The sequence below is a fragment of the Thalassophryne amazonica genome, chromosome 6 (assembly GCF_902500255.1).
Source record: "Thalassophryne amazonica chromosome 6, fThaAma1.1, whole genome shotgun sequence".
NCBI lineage: Eukaryota > Metazoa > Chordata > Actinopteri > Batrachoidiformes > Batrachoididae > Thalassophryne > Thalassophryne amazonica.
The window spans coordinates 8,350,534-8,364,994 of record NC_047108.1 but is presented as its reverse complement, the minus strand read 5'-3'; the positions used below and the strand labels follow the sequence as shown (position 1 = coordinate 8,364,994).

Sequence of the window (14,461 nt, the reverse complement as noted above, 5' to 3'; positions counted from 1 at the left end):
AACATCTTGGATTATGAGTTCATTTAGAGAGAAACTGCACTCTGCTTGTGAACTGGCCCGCAGTTCTCTGTCCACTGCACAGACAAACATGAAAAGAAGTTATGACAGGAAATCTCAGACTAATTTTCAGCCAGGTGACTGTGTGTTGGTGTTGCTGCCTGTGGTTGGATCCAGTCTTCAGGCAAAATTTTGTGGTCCATATGTGGTGGAAAGCAGGTTGAGCGACACTGATAATCTGATTAAAACACCAGACAGGAAGAAAAAGAGTCGGTGTGTCATGTCAATATATTAAAACAGTATGTTGTTGGTGATGGTGCTGGCATGTCACCTGTGTGCCCTGTGGTCACTGTGGTGTCCCCGCCTTACTGTCTGGAGGAGGATGGATTACGGGTGCCAGCAGGTTCGGTCCCAAGTGGGCGATTGGAAAACTTGCGAATTTTGAGAGATTTGGAGGAACATTTGTCATACTTGTCAGAGGCGGCCAGAATGGACATGTGCCAACTTATTCGTGGCCACCTGCTTATATTTGGTGATAAACCTACTCAGACCATGGTGTTGGTGATAACAAACCCATCAAGCAGCATTCATATTGAGTAAATCCCACTAAGAGAATGGTCATGCAGAATGAGGTGAAATATTTGCTGGAGATCAGTTTTTCAGTCCGTGGAGTTCTCCTTCATTGTTGGTCCCCAAGTCTGACCAAACTCCACGTTTTTGTAATGACTATCGTACAGTGAATGCTGTCACAAAACCGGATTCATTTCCATTACCGCGTATGGATAACTGCATTGATTGGGTGTGTCCAGCACAATTTATCACCAAATTGGATTTGTTGAAGGGATATTGGCAGGTGCCGCTCACATCGCGTGCCTCTGAGATATCTGCATTTGTCACTCCGGATCATTTCCTCCAATACAGTTATGCCATTTGGACTGAGAAATGCTCCTGCCACCTTCCAAAGGCTGATGTCTATTGTATTGGCTGGTGTTAAGGACTGTGAGGTGTATGTGGATGATACTGTGGTTTATTCGTCCACTTGGGTTCAACATGTTGAGAGCTTGCACGGGCTGTTTAACCGGTTGCAGACAGCATCTTTGACTCAATGTAGCTAAGTGTGAGTTTGGGAAGGCTGTGGTAACCTACCTGGGGAAACAGGTTGGGCAGGGGCAGGTATGCCCGGTGATGGCCAAAGTTCAGGCCATTTTGGATTCTCCTGTGCTAGAAACGCGGCGACAGCTTCACAGGTTTCTGGGCATGTGTGGGTATTATCGGGGTTTTTGTCAAAACTTTGCTAGTGTAGTTGCCCCACTTACTGCTTTGACCAGCCCTTCTAATTCCTACAGATGGACCCCTGAGTGTCAGGTGTCCTTTGAGTCTGCTAAGGCGCTTTTGTATAGTGCACCAGTGTTGGCAGCGCAGGATTTTGAGCGTTCATTTAAAATGGAGATAGATGCCAGTGCTCATGGGGCAGGGGCGGCTTTGCTTCAAGAAGATGATCAGGGCATTGACCACCCAGTGTGTTACTTCTCAAAAAAGTTTGGTAAACATCAACTTAATCACAGCACTGTTGAGAAGGAAGCCCTTGTGCTTCTCCTGGCTCCTCAGTATTTTTAGCTTTTACATGGGCAAGTGCATTTTGGTGCCACCTGCCCAGATGTGCCGAGTGCCCTTGCCCCATGCCCCCAACCTCCATTTCACCCCCTCACCCCCCTCAATTTCACTGTATTTAATGATGCACTTGCCCATGTAAAAGCAATTATTGCTTAAATGTGGACAGTTATTCAGTATCTGGACAGTTATTCATTTTCCAGACAGTAGTTCGTCATATCATTAAATACAGTGAAATTGAGGGGGGGGGGTGAAATGAGGGTTGGGGTGGATGGTGCAAGGGGACTTGACATATCTGGGCATGTGACGCCAAAATGCACTTGCACATGTAAAAGCTATTACTGCTTAAGTGTGGACAGTTATTCAGTATCTGGACAGTTATTCAGCGCAGAAAATCAGAATTTTTGAAATATTTGTACAGTAGTCACTTGTCATCTTGACTATTTTTTTAATTTTTAAATTGTTTTTGTCATTCTTTTATTTCTGGTTGTCGGTCCTTTTCATAATTGTTTTTGCAGCACTTTTTTAAACTAAAGTTGTGACTAGAGTGAGGTGACAGATTTAATTCAAAGCACAAGCCTAATAAATGATTATATGTCTGTTTACACTTTCCATATTCTGTTGTTTGTATTTTTGGTTTTAGCATCAAAACCAAATCATTGTTTTATTTTGGATTTTTTTAAAGGTAGAATTCAACAGGGCACGTTTATTTCCATTTTAAAAACTTTTTTTGCCCATAATACAACCAGAACTGCTTCATCGCAAATTACTGTCTGAATAATGAACTACTGTCTAACTTCACGCCGGTATGTTGTTCCTGGTGTGGAAATGAGGATGAAAATTTAAGATAAAACAAATGAGTGATGTTTGCTTGTTTTAGGGGGTCAAAGCTGTGATCTTTATTGGTACAGCGGACCAGTTATAACAGTTAGGGGGGACCTGGGCTGTTTGTAACAATGTTCAAAGCTGCAGCCATGGTGGTATTTTGATTTCAGTTTACACGTAATGAGGATCAGCCCACAGAAGTGAAATATTCTTTCGAGTATTCCACAGTCTAAAATGAATGTTTTGCTCAGTTATTTATTTTTTTTATTAAACCTAAAATAGCAATTTGCATGTTTTTTTTTTGTTTTTTTTTTAGAAATTCTAACTCAGCCACTACTGACACACACACGATGCTGATAGTCAGACTAAGTCAAGTTTAGCAAAGCATTAAATTAAGTGGTGTCCTGTCCAGGATGTCCCCAGTCTCAAGCCTTGTGACTGCAGGGATGAGCTCCAGCCTCCCTGTGACCCTGGATTGGAGTGAGCCACTATAGAAAAGAAATAAATCCCCTGAGGTGAACATTATGCAAACCTGGGGAAAAAAAATCACAGCTTCCTCCAAATCCAACATGTGGACATTAATATCTTACGTGCACGTGAAGTCCACCTCCGTCCCACTTTGAACCGTTTCTGTTTTGTCAGACAGTTTGTCAAACATTCATTGATTCCATCGAAGACAATTTCATGGCTTCTTCCAACAACTGATTGTCTGTAAAAGCAGCAGGAGGTTCTGGGATGGATTCTGAAAGTGAAAATTACCGACTCCAAGAAGCATGTCCGGGGGAAACCATCTGATGGAACGCTGGGCTCAGCAGCTGAACCTGAGAACAGTTGTCCATGTGTTAGGACACCTTGAGTCAGTTTGGGCCCAGACGTGGAAATCCATGGAAGAATTCCAGGTCCGTCTCTGAAGAGAGACTCACATCGATGTTGTTCAGCAAATCACAGCATTACAGTCAAAGACATCAGTTCATGGAATAATTAAAATAAGAACCAGAAAATGTCCACCTCAAGAAATTAATTCAGACAGATGCTAAAGAAACACAGCACAGTGAAGATTCTGAAATTAGGAACAAAATGTTTTTATTTTGTCTGAATTCTTGTTTTTTAGTTGTTGAGATCATTTTTGAGTTAAAGTGAAAAGCAACAGAAGAAGAACGATAAAAACATTATTTTTGTAAACAAAAACTTTTAATCTTTTTTTTAGACTTATACAAGATGTATATAAAAGTTGATTGGTATTTACAGTGACACTGATTATTATTGTTGTTCTGAATTACAAAAAGACTTTAAAAAACCCAGTGAAAGTCTGTGTTGGTCCAGGGTGGCTGTAGGGAGCGTCTGGTGTCTTCAGCGGCGTCCTCCTCCTCTTTCTCAGACTCCAGTCTCAGCAGGGTCCTCCAGCGATGGGCGAGCACCCTTTTGGGGTTGGACTGGATGCGACCTTGGGTGTTTCCACAGCTGTCTTCAGTGCAGCCACAAATCAATGTGGTACGTTTTACCTGTGAGGAAGTACTTACATTACTACTCAAATACACATAAAACAGGTGTTTGTACTGAATCATTAAATCCAACAGAGCAGAACTTTTACAGGACAAACTCTTCTTACGTGACATTTGATGCCGGCCAGGCTGCAGCTGCAGGTTGCAGGATCGCAGACGCCCTTGCAGTCACAGCCACGGTTCTGCCTGGAGATCCTCAGGTTCTGGAGCTGCATCTCCTCCTCCACGTCGATGTGCTCTACACCAGCTGCTTTAAGCAGCGCGTAACGGCCCTCAGGTGTGAACTTCCGGGGAATCAAGCGCTTCTCCCAGTTTATGGCCTTCCTGTTGACAGCACTCTGAGGAATACTCTTGAGCTGATCAGCAAACCTGCACTGTCGGCGTTCTTTCTTAGTCAGCTGGTGAGACAAAAAGAGGACATTAGTCGTAATGTAACTGTCAGTCTGAATGCACGATGAAGCACTGGAGGTCTCCTGGGTCCAGTTTCATGAAGCAATCTAATCTTGTTTAGTCGACTAAACTCACTTAGTTGACAAATTTTTTGACGTTAGTCGTTGCACAAAGTGCTTAGTCCGCTAAAGTTTCATGTTACCCGACTAAAGTTTTTACAGAGGAGATTAATCTCATTTTAGTCAACAAAACTTCAGTGACTTATAGGGATGAACGAGTACACCACTATCTGTATCTGTATAACCATCTAAATGACCTGTTTCTGCAATCATAGTGGGCGGGGCCTAAAGCAGAAGTGGGCGTGGTTTAACACAAAATGGCTGGGGCTTAAATCAGTACATTAATTTAAGTCTGAAATTGATATGGATTGATCAGAAGTTACAATATTTATTGTTTATTTAAAAACTATTTACAGAACAGCCTCAAAATTGAGATTCAAATCAATGTTTTTTATCACAAAAGTCAGAACTATTTACAGAACAAGTTTTTTATGAACTCAGAACATGAATATTCTTGTGTATGAATGAATAACAGAACAGCCTCAGAATTGAGCATCAGTGTTGTAGGAAATTATGAACTAAGTTTGCATGAACAAGAGTTGTCATACTCAACAAAACTTTATTTTTTTATTTTATGATCAAACTGTGATTTTTTTTTTCAATTATTTATTTTTACTAGCTAACATTCTCTGACTTTTGTTCCACACAAAGTTAAACGATATTAAGGTGTGTGTGTGTGTGTGTGTGTGTGTGTGTGTGTGTGTGTGTGTGTGTGTGTGTGTGTGTGTGTGTGTGTGTGTGTGTGTGTGAGTGTGACAGTGTGAGAGGGAGAGAGAGAGGTTGTTCAACTGACCAATTTATTTTTATGAACTGCAGTGAGAAAGTGTCAGATACTGCATGCAGCCATATTCAATAAAAATATGAATATAGGCTACTTTGTGTGTTCAGCTGTATGTGTGTATGTGTGTAAGTGGTCTGTCTGTAAGACTGTTTATTTTTTAATGATCTGTGTCAACTTGGTGATTCATGCAAACATCCAGTGATGGCAAACGGGGAAAAAATATGTCAGCCTTGTTCACTGTATTCTTCTCAAAAATACTGCATTCAGTAGGAACAAAGTTTTTCACCCAACCAAAGGAAGAGCAAGCAAACGGTTAAAAAAATAAATAAATAAAAAACCCGACCAGAGTGGAGGCAGTGACCGACGTGACACGAGCCATTTTCAGCTCTGTCTTGTCAAAAGCACCGCGTACAATACGAGACAAGTTAACCAAGCAACTTTAAATATCATACAAACCGAAAAAGAGGCGAGCTGAAGAAAACTTAAGGAGTACTGAGCCAAGGACAGAGAGAGATCACTTCCTGTCTGTGTGTGTGTAACTGTGTGTCTCTGCGAGAGTGAGAGATGGGTCGGAGCGGCTGCAAAGGAGGGGTGGGCGCTGTGTGTGACTGTCCAATCACAGAGCATGAAGACAGTCAGTTAGCCAATGAGAATTTTCCTTCAGCACGAGCACAGATCTTGATGAGTTTTACTTGTATCATGCTTGTACTCATCAAAAATGCTTTATTCGTACCGGATAGTCGTCTAAAACGAGTACCCTAGTGCAGGGGTGGCCAAGTTCGGTCCTTGAGAGCCACCTTCCTGACACGCTTAGTTGGCTCCATGCTCAGCACACCTGAATCCAATGAAAGGCTCATTAAAAGTCTGCTAACATGTCTTTCATTGGATTCAGGTATGTTGAGCATGGAGCCTACTAAGCGTGTCAGGAAGGTGGCTCTCGAGGACCGAACTTGGCCACCCCTGCCCTAGTGTCTTACCTAAAAATCATTTACCACCACTTGATGGAACACACAGGAGCACCCCTATGTCACTTGTATTCCTTCAAAAGGAGGAGCTTCCTCTGCTTTTGGCCATGGTTGCAGCAGACGACTGTCATGTGACAGTTCTCACACGAGCCACTGGGCATCGCTGTTACACTGAGCATCATTGTGTTGCACAAAAAGGCTTGATGGAAGTGTAAAAGAAGAAACTGAAGAGTGAAACCACTAGGCTAAGAGCTAAGTACGTCATTCTGCTATTCGTATGGGTCCATAAATGTTAATAAAGCAAAAGCTACATAGTTGATGATGACGACCAACCCGGAATTAAACAAAATTAAATTGATTAATTAAACTGTCATGCATTGGAGCCGTCTCTTGGCAACAGCACGCGTGAGGCCTTTCTGCCCGTGAAAACTGTCAACTAAGGTAAGACGGCTAATCTACAATTTTAACCCTCAGTGTGAAACTGTGATTAGATGGATATTGTTGGGCGACTAACCGTAGTCAACTAAGAAAGTTTAGTACAATGAAAGATTAGACTGCTTTATGAAACTGGGCCCTGACTTTAACGTGATTAATCTGCTGGGTTAAGCTGTTTCACTGTTAATTCTGCATCTTCAAATTAAGGTTCAAAGCTCAGTGTCAGACTCTCACGGGACGAGTCACAAGTACATTAACTCTGACTGTGAGATTAAAAACAAAACCAGTGTGTTTGATGGTGGCAGACAGTAGAACAGCAAAATAAGCCCGTTTGAACTTTTTGTTCAGTCCACAGTTTTGTTTTTAATTCTGTCATTCCCATTCGGAACAGGAAACGTCTTCTATGCTTTGCTGCGTTCATATTCTACAAACAATTGGCGTCTTCTGTGCTGCACTTTCTGCTCTTGTGTACACGAGCAGATGCACAGTCTAAAAATCTGGAGAGTGTCCCTGAGTTTTCATGAAATGTGCATTTAAAAGTTAGCAAACATCATTTTTTTTAAGGAAAGATGCTGCACACCCTTTGGAGTTACAAGCAGAAGACTCACCTCTGGCAGATGCCCCTGTCGCTCGACTTGCTTGAGTCCATTCAAGATTATTTTCCGGCGTCGGGAAACCAGCTTCTCGTCATACTCGGTGACTGAATAGGTTTGTTGGTCGCTGTGGTGTGGCATCATTCCCAGGGTGCAGCCTCCTTTCTGTGGAACTCCAGTGAAGCCCTGACACCGTGGGAAGGAGAACGTCGTCACCTGACCAAAGGTCACATTGGTTTGCCGTTTCTTCTTGGACCTCTTAAGAATGGGCATTGCTGTGGATGGAGAAATAATGTGAATTGATTATATTACCAAAAAAATCTGAATAGATATCTTTTCACCATAATGATGCTGCCACATTTGCACCATTAGGTGGCACAACACTCTGCCATTTGAATTCTTGTGGTGAGTGAAAACTGCTAAACAGACTGAAAAAGGACACGGATTGTGTTGTGGCTCATGTCCCTGCTGTCTGTCCCCTGTTTTTAGTATCTTGTGATGTGGTCTCAATTTTATGAAGTAATTCCAGGTTTGGTTAAGTTTGGATTCTCTGGTATAGTAATTATTTCTGAATTCTTCCTTGTGAGTATTTAGTATTTTTAGTTCTAGTTTATTCTTTAAATATAGTCTCAGTCTTCTACTTTTTGCTGAAGTTTAGTTTTGTTCTCTAGGTGTGTAAATTTGTCCCACTTCCTGTTTTATTTTGACAAACTTATCTGTTCTTGTTTGATTTGCTTTCTTCCTGTTTGCTCGCCTGAATTCATCCAGCCATGTGTGCACCTGCTGTCAGTTGTTGTCACCTCCCAGTGTATTGAAACTCTGCTTTTCTGTTTCTTGGTTGCTGGTGCGTCACTTGTCTTTGCCTTTGTGTTCATGTTTTGCAGGTTTGATCTCCAGTTGTCCACTTCCACTGCCTGCCTGCATTTCCTGATTGTGGCCTGCGGATTTTAGGAATCTGTGCTTTGAACATTGATCATCTGTGTTTGAACTTGGACTGATTAAAGAACGCTATTTAAATACGTCCTGCCTGTTCTCTGCATCTGGGGTCACATCAGAACTCAACTGCAACTCGTTGATTGAGCTGATCATCATCCAGGTGTTATTGTGTACCCAATTAAATAAGACTCAAAGTCAGTATTAATTGAAGAAGTATGAAATTATTTCTGCAAAGTCTTTTATGGTCTGCAACTCAATGAATTCCTTCAACTCCACCCTGGATGTGTCAGTGTGTGATCAGAGCCACAGTGCTGCAGTAAAGATGAGTCAGTCAACCATGTTAGAAATTAGCACATGTAAATAAGCACATATAGCCTCAGCTCTTTCAGTGATTTTGTGTTTTTGTCATTGAAATTTGTTGCTGGTGTACCTGGGTTGTTGGGACTGGGAGTGGTGGGTGAATACTAACCTGGGTTCTCAGTCACCTCCTCAAATTTCCTCTTAACTTGCCCACTCATGGTGACGGTGTGTGGAATCTGCAGAGGACCAAAGAGGAGAAAAGAGGGATTAGAAGCATTATGTCACTTTCTTCAAGATTGCTGCCATTTCTTTCAACAGCCTTCAGGGGGTCAGGTTAGTTATCAGTCGATTTTAATTCATGAAACTGAATACGTCATCAGAATTGTGCTTTGATGCACTGGTTTAAATGAACATGCACATATACAGATAATAAACTAAATATTGAAGTGAATTAATCAGACAATTTGTATATTGTACTGAAAGTGAATCAACCACAATCATATTCACTAACAAACTGAAACTATCTCCACATGAATAAAAAAGAGATGAGATTATGTTAAAGATTTTGTTGCAGAAAAACAATTTAACTCAGCGAGAAACACTGGTGTATATCAGCACTTAAATATGAATGAAAGCTTGTTTATTATATCTTTACAAAGCAAAAAAAAAGTGTTTGTTGTGTCTTTACAAAGCTAATAAAAAGGTGTTTTTTTGTTTTTTTTAATGAACCAGAATTATTGTAAATTAATGCACAGGTTATGCTGTTAGCAACCAGAGCACATGTTGCTAAAACAATGCAGCTTGAGATGGTTGCCATAACAACCAAGGAAACAACACAAAAAATGTAAACAAGAAAAAAATAACACAAAACAAGTGCAGAAAATAAAGACTAAAACCTCAGACAGTCTATCATCATTATCAAAAGCAGTAAATCTCAGTATTAATAGTCACAGTTTCTGTATATTGAATTTATAAACCGTTCAGTAAGGGCCCACCGCTGTGTTGTGTTCATAAGCATTACACAAAACAAATCACAATGAATAAATAAATACGTAAAACCTTAAGCACGGCCTTCATCTTTATCAAAAGCAGGAAATCTCAGTATTAATAGTCACAGTTTATCTGTATATTATATTTACAGACATTGCAGGGACAAACAGCTCACCTGTGTTCAAAACAAAAAGTGATTGTAAAGTTGATTTTCTGTCAATAAAAGTTTTTTTCTGGTGATTAATTGCTGTTCTGTGGACACCTGTGAGCTTGTGAATTTCTAACGTGTATTCTGAGTTATGACGTTTCAGCAAACGGTTAAGAAGGTCAGTGTGCTGATTGGCTGAGACAGGCCGCTCTCTGATTGGCTGAAGCCTTTGTTTACACCGTTGCACTTGTACCACAGTCTGGAGGAGGAACCAACTTATATTTTCGGTGGTTACGCCACAGCCAATCACAGAGCATGGCATGATAGCCAATAGCGGCCGACGTATCAGATGGACCAATCACAGCCATGTTTTCAAAAACAAACTACCAGTCTCTTTGCACAAGACACTGTGGTACCGGTGCTACGTGCACATATACAGAAAATTAACTAAATACTGAAGTGAATTAATCAGACAATTTAAATATTGTACTGAAACTGAATCAACCACAATCATATCCACTAACAAACTGAAACTATCTCAACATGAATAAAATAGGATTATTATGTTGCACAAAAAAAAAAAAACAGTTTTCTTTATGCAAACAAATTAACTCACCTACAAACGCTGGATTATATCAGCACTTAAATATTAATCAAAATGAACCAATACTTATTTATTGTATCTTTACAAAGCTAATAAAAAGTTATTTTATTGTGTACCAGAATGATTGTAAATTAATGCATAGGTTATTATGCTGTTGGTAACCAGAGCACAAGTTGCTAAAACAATACAGTTTTAGATGGTTGCCATAGCAACCAAGGAATCTGATGAATGGAAAAATAAATGACACCACGACTGATCAGGTCAAATGATGAGTCCTTATGAGTATGAGGTAGAATTAATGTTTGGTTTGACTGTGTCACACACACACATACACAGTTCCAGTCAAAAGACTTAACACTTTCTCATTCCGTTGAGCAGTTAATTGTTACTCTCCTACATCTAGTATTATACATCTTAACAGCTAATTTCAAGTACAAATTTATTAACTATGTTTTAACCAAAGTTTAAAAGAAGAAAAAACAAAACAAGGGCTTAATATGAAGTTATACTCCTGTATGTGGATGCTTATTCCCAAAATATTTCAATTTGTAGTTGTGGGTTTTTTTTTTTTATCTTTCTACTTCGGTGTGAAAAGACATCAATCAGTAGAAATTATAATAATCAGTAGTTGCAAGTCTGAAATTTAATGGAATACCAAAGCACAAAAGCCAAAAAAGTAAAGTGCCTTTATTCTCTATTGTTAAATTTGTTGTATCATTTCCATTATGGGAATTTATGCAGGAGTGAAAAACTTTTCATTTATCAAATTGCATTTTTTTTTTATGTTTTATAACAATACAGTCAATTTTATGTTGCATTACCTCAGTTTTTTTTTATCTGTCTGTCCTACAAGTGTAAATTCAAGATTACCCAATAAACTGTTCCACTGTTCCTTGGACAACTTGACAGAAGTCCAGGCTGAAGTTCTGACAGACAAACATGGTATTTGTTCCTGAAGCCAGTAGATGGAGCTTTCATTTTACAAAAGGCTTCAAATCAAACTGAAGTACAGTTCTTTGAACTAGTTTGCTTCATGAAACTTTATTTGGCTTCACCAGCCACAAGACCCAAAAAATGTAAAATGATAATAAAATCAAAATGTAGCACGTTGTGATATTAGTCCTTTTCACTTCCTTGGTCTGTGGCAGTGGGACAACAGTCTGTTGTCTTTTGTCCCACTGGTTAGACTGGACCAAAGTGCAATTAAGATTAAATAAACACTTTGTTCTATTTAACACACCTTGACTCAGGGCATTTCTTAAACTTTCTGATTTTCTCCTCCCTTTTGCAGTCAAATTTTTTACACAAAATGTAAAATGATAATAAAATCAAAATGTAGCACGTTATGATATTAGTCCTTTTCACTTCCTTGGTCTGTGGCAGTGGGACAACAGTCTGTTGTCTTTTGTTCCACTGATTAGACTGGACCAAAGTGCAATTAAGATTCAATAAACACTTTGTTCTATTTAACACACCTTGACTCAGGGCATTTCTTAAACTTTCTGATTTTCTCCTCCCTTTTGCAGTCAAATTTTAAACACAAAATGTAAAATGATAATAACCTCACAGTGACCTCATGATCAGTCTACAAACCATCATTCTCAGCTGTCTCAGAAAGTTCAAACTGCTTCAGAGATGAGACAGTCAGTTGCGGCTGGCCCATAGGGGGCGCTGGGGCACCGCCCTCCCAGATGTGGAGGGAAAAAAATATAAAATATATTTTTACAAAAGCATTATCAGTGTCAGTTTTACTTAACAATATGTGCCTCCATGTAATCTGAATAATTAAAACAACATTTCCACCGAAAGAAACACAGAACGTGTCATTTCTCTTCTTCACTCATCAGCCCCTTGAAGTGCAGCCAAATGACCAATTGTATGCGGTTGCTAAGGAAATATTATAAATATTTGACCAATCAGCATCGCCAAATTTAATGTCTTGGGTCGCCTGTGATGTATCAAAGTGCTGCTGTTTTTGGCAGAAACTGAAACTCCATCGACGTTTGGGTTCTATTTATTGTTTTGTCTCCGTGTGTTTTGCTAGAGTAAGTTGAAGAACTTTGGAACTTTATGAGTGCTGCTCCTCCTGGTCGTTTTGTCCTCGGTGGTCTGCGGATTCGCCTTCGGATCCACTTCAGCTCAGGTGAGCTGTTTGGATTTACTCCCCAATGTTGTTCCTGGTGTGGAAATGAGGATGAAAATTTAAGATAAAACGAATGAGTGATGTTTGTTTGTTTTAGGGGGTTAAAGCTGTGATGTTTATTGGTACAGCGGACCAGTTATAACAGTTAGGGGGGACCGGGGCTGTTTGTAACAATGTTCAAAGCTGCAGCCATGCTGGTATTTTGATTTCAGTTTACACGTAGTGAGGATCAGCCCACAGAAGTGAAATATTCTTTGGAGTATTCCACAGTCTAAAATGAATGTTTTGAGCAGTTAAAAAAAAAACCTAAAATAGCAATTTGCATGTTTTGTCTTTTTTTTTTTTTTTTTTTAGAAATTCTAACTCAGCCACTACTGACACACACATGATGCTGATAGTCAGACTAACTCAAGTTTATCAAAGCATTAAATTAAGTGGTGTCCTGTCCAGGATGTCCCGAGTCTCACACCTTGTGACTGCAGGGATGAGCTCCAGCCTCCCTGTGACCCTGGATTGGAGAGTCACTATAGAAAAGAAATAAATCCACTGAGGTGAACATTATGCAAACGTGGAAAAAAAATGTTTTTTTTTTTTTTTATGTTTTGACTTTGATGTGAAAAGACACCAGTCAATAGAAATGATAATAATCAGTAGTTACAGGTCTGAAATTTTAATTTAATGGAATATCAAAGCACAAAGGCCAAAAAAGAAAAATTAAAGTGCATTTATTCTATATTGTTACATTTGTTGTACCATTTCCATTATGTGAATTTATAGAGGAGTGAAAAACTTTTAATTTATCAAATTGCTTTTTTTTATTGATGCTTTATAACAACACAGTCAATTTTATGTTGCATTACCGCAGTTTTTTTAGCTGTCTGTCGTACAAGTGTAAATTCAAGATTACCCAATAAACTGTTCCACTGTTCCTTGGACAACTTGACAGAAGTCCAGGCTGAAGTTCTGTCAGCCAAACATGGTATTTGTTCCTGAAGCCAGTAGATGGAGCTTTCATTTTACAAAAGGCTTCAAATCAAACTGAAGTACAGTTCTTTGAACTAGTTTGCTTCATGAAACTGTATTTGGCTTCACCAGCTGTAAATGACTCCTATGAAGGTCTGTTTTTTTTACGTAAAAACACTTCTTTGTTTTTAGTGTGTTAAAGGCAGCTCAATGTTTGATGCTTTTATTTTGAAGTACTTCCAGTGATAGGGGCCTTTGCGCATCTAACTGCAACTTCACATCTTCAAGGGACGAAGTAAAGTATAATGGTGGTTTTGTTACGGTGATTAAAAAGTATCAAACGCCGTTGTTTGCGTTGTCTCCGTCGTCACGCGAATTCTCCGGGAGCGCTCCTAGAAATATTCGACATGTTGAATAATTTTTTCGACGATTCTCGGTAAAGCCGGAACTAAGCCACGCCCCCTAGTGCCAGCGTTAACAACAATCCTTAAGACGGCCAAAAACTCTTCCGTGACGCTTCCGGGAGCTCTTAGCGTCTATGTGTAAACTGGGCTTAAGTCTTCTGTTGTGGAAATTAATCACCTGGCTAGAATGGGAACAAGTTCTTACGGTGTTTCTGAAGAACCAACAGCAAAGTAAATTATGTTCAAATAATGTTGAAAGGTGAACATAATTAAAAGCTTCTGGAAACATCAGTACGCTTCACCAGTGTCTGGCCAGGGTTTAGCTACAGTAAGAACTTGGCCCTCATCGATTTGATGGCTTGCTGTCTTCATGACGGGCTCAGACGGAGAGTCTTCATGGTGTGGAAGGTGCTGTTTCCACTGCTGCATTGCCATGTGCTGTCCAGGGAGTTCCATTAAGCAGTACCTGTTTGAGCACCTCATCACATGATTGACTGTGGCAGTTCAAGCAGCAGGCCTGATATAGAATGTCAAAATCAAGTAGTGTGGAGGAGTGGGCAGCTTCTGTCCAGCATGATGGTCATGATCTCCAAAGTGAGCCCCAACAAAAAGAACAAGATGTGTCTGATGTTCAAGGCAAACTTCAAAAGGACATCAATCTACCTGTCGGTCCCAGACAGTCTGAACGTGTGCGCATTCCAAATGCGCTCCAATGTGAAGAAGCCACAAAAAGGGAGAAACGATTGCTTTCTATG

At 39.9% G+C, this 14,461-nt stretch overlaps 1 protein-coding gene across 1 annotated transcript; it reads right to left on the bottom strand.

The window, feature by feature from the left end:
- Positions 1-3,722: 3,722 nt before the first annotated feature.
- LOC117513137 (cysteine/serine-rich nuclear protein 2-like) lies at positions 3,723-14,162 on the bottom strand. Its single transcript, XM_034173471.1, has 5 exons — positions 14,034-14,162; positions 8,624-8,690; positions 7,234-7,493; positions 4,043-4,333; positions 3,723-3,935 (listed from the first exon to the last, which is right to left on the bottom strand). The coding sequence occupies exons 1-5, from the start codon at positions 14,160-14,162 to the stop codon at positions 3,723-3,725; spliced, it is 960 nt and encodes a 319-aa protein (XP_034029362.1).
- Between the last annotated feature and the right edge of the window lie 299 nt (positions 14,163-14,461).

Coding starts and splice junctions, on each gene's coding strand:
- LOC117513137 (XM_034173471.1), bottom strand. CDS start 14,162: ATGGAACTCCCTGGACAGCACATGGCAATGCAGCAGTGGAAACAGCAC. Junction 8,691..14,033: donor ATGAGGGCCAAGTTCTTACT/GTAGCTAAACCC, acceptor GGTCCTCTGCAG/ATTCCACACACCGTCACCAT. Junction 7,494..8,623: donor GGAGGTGACTGAGAACCCAG/GTTAGTATTCAC, acceptor CTCCATCCACAG/CAATGCCCATTCTTAAGAGG.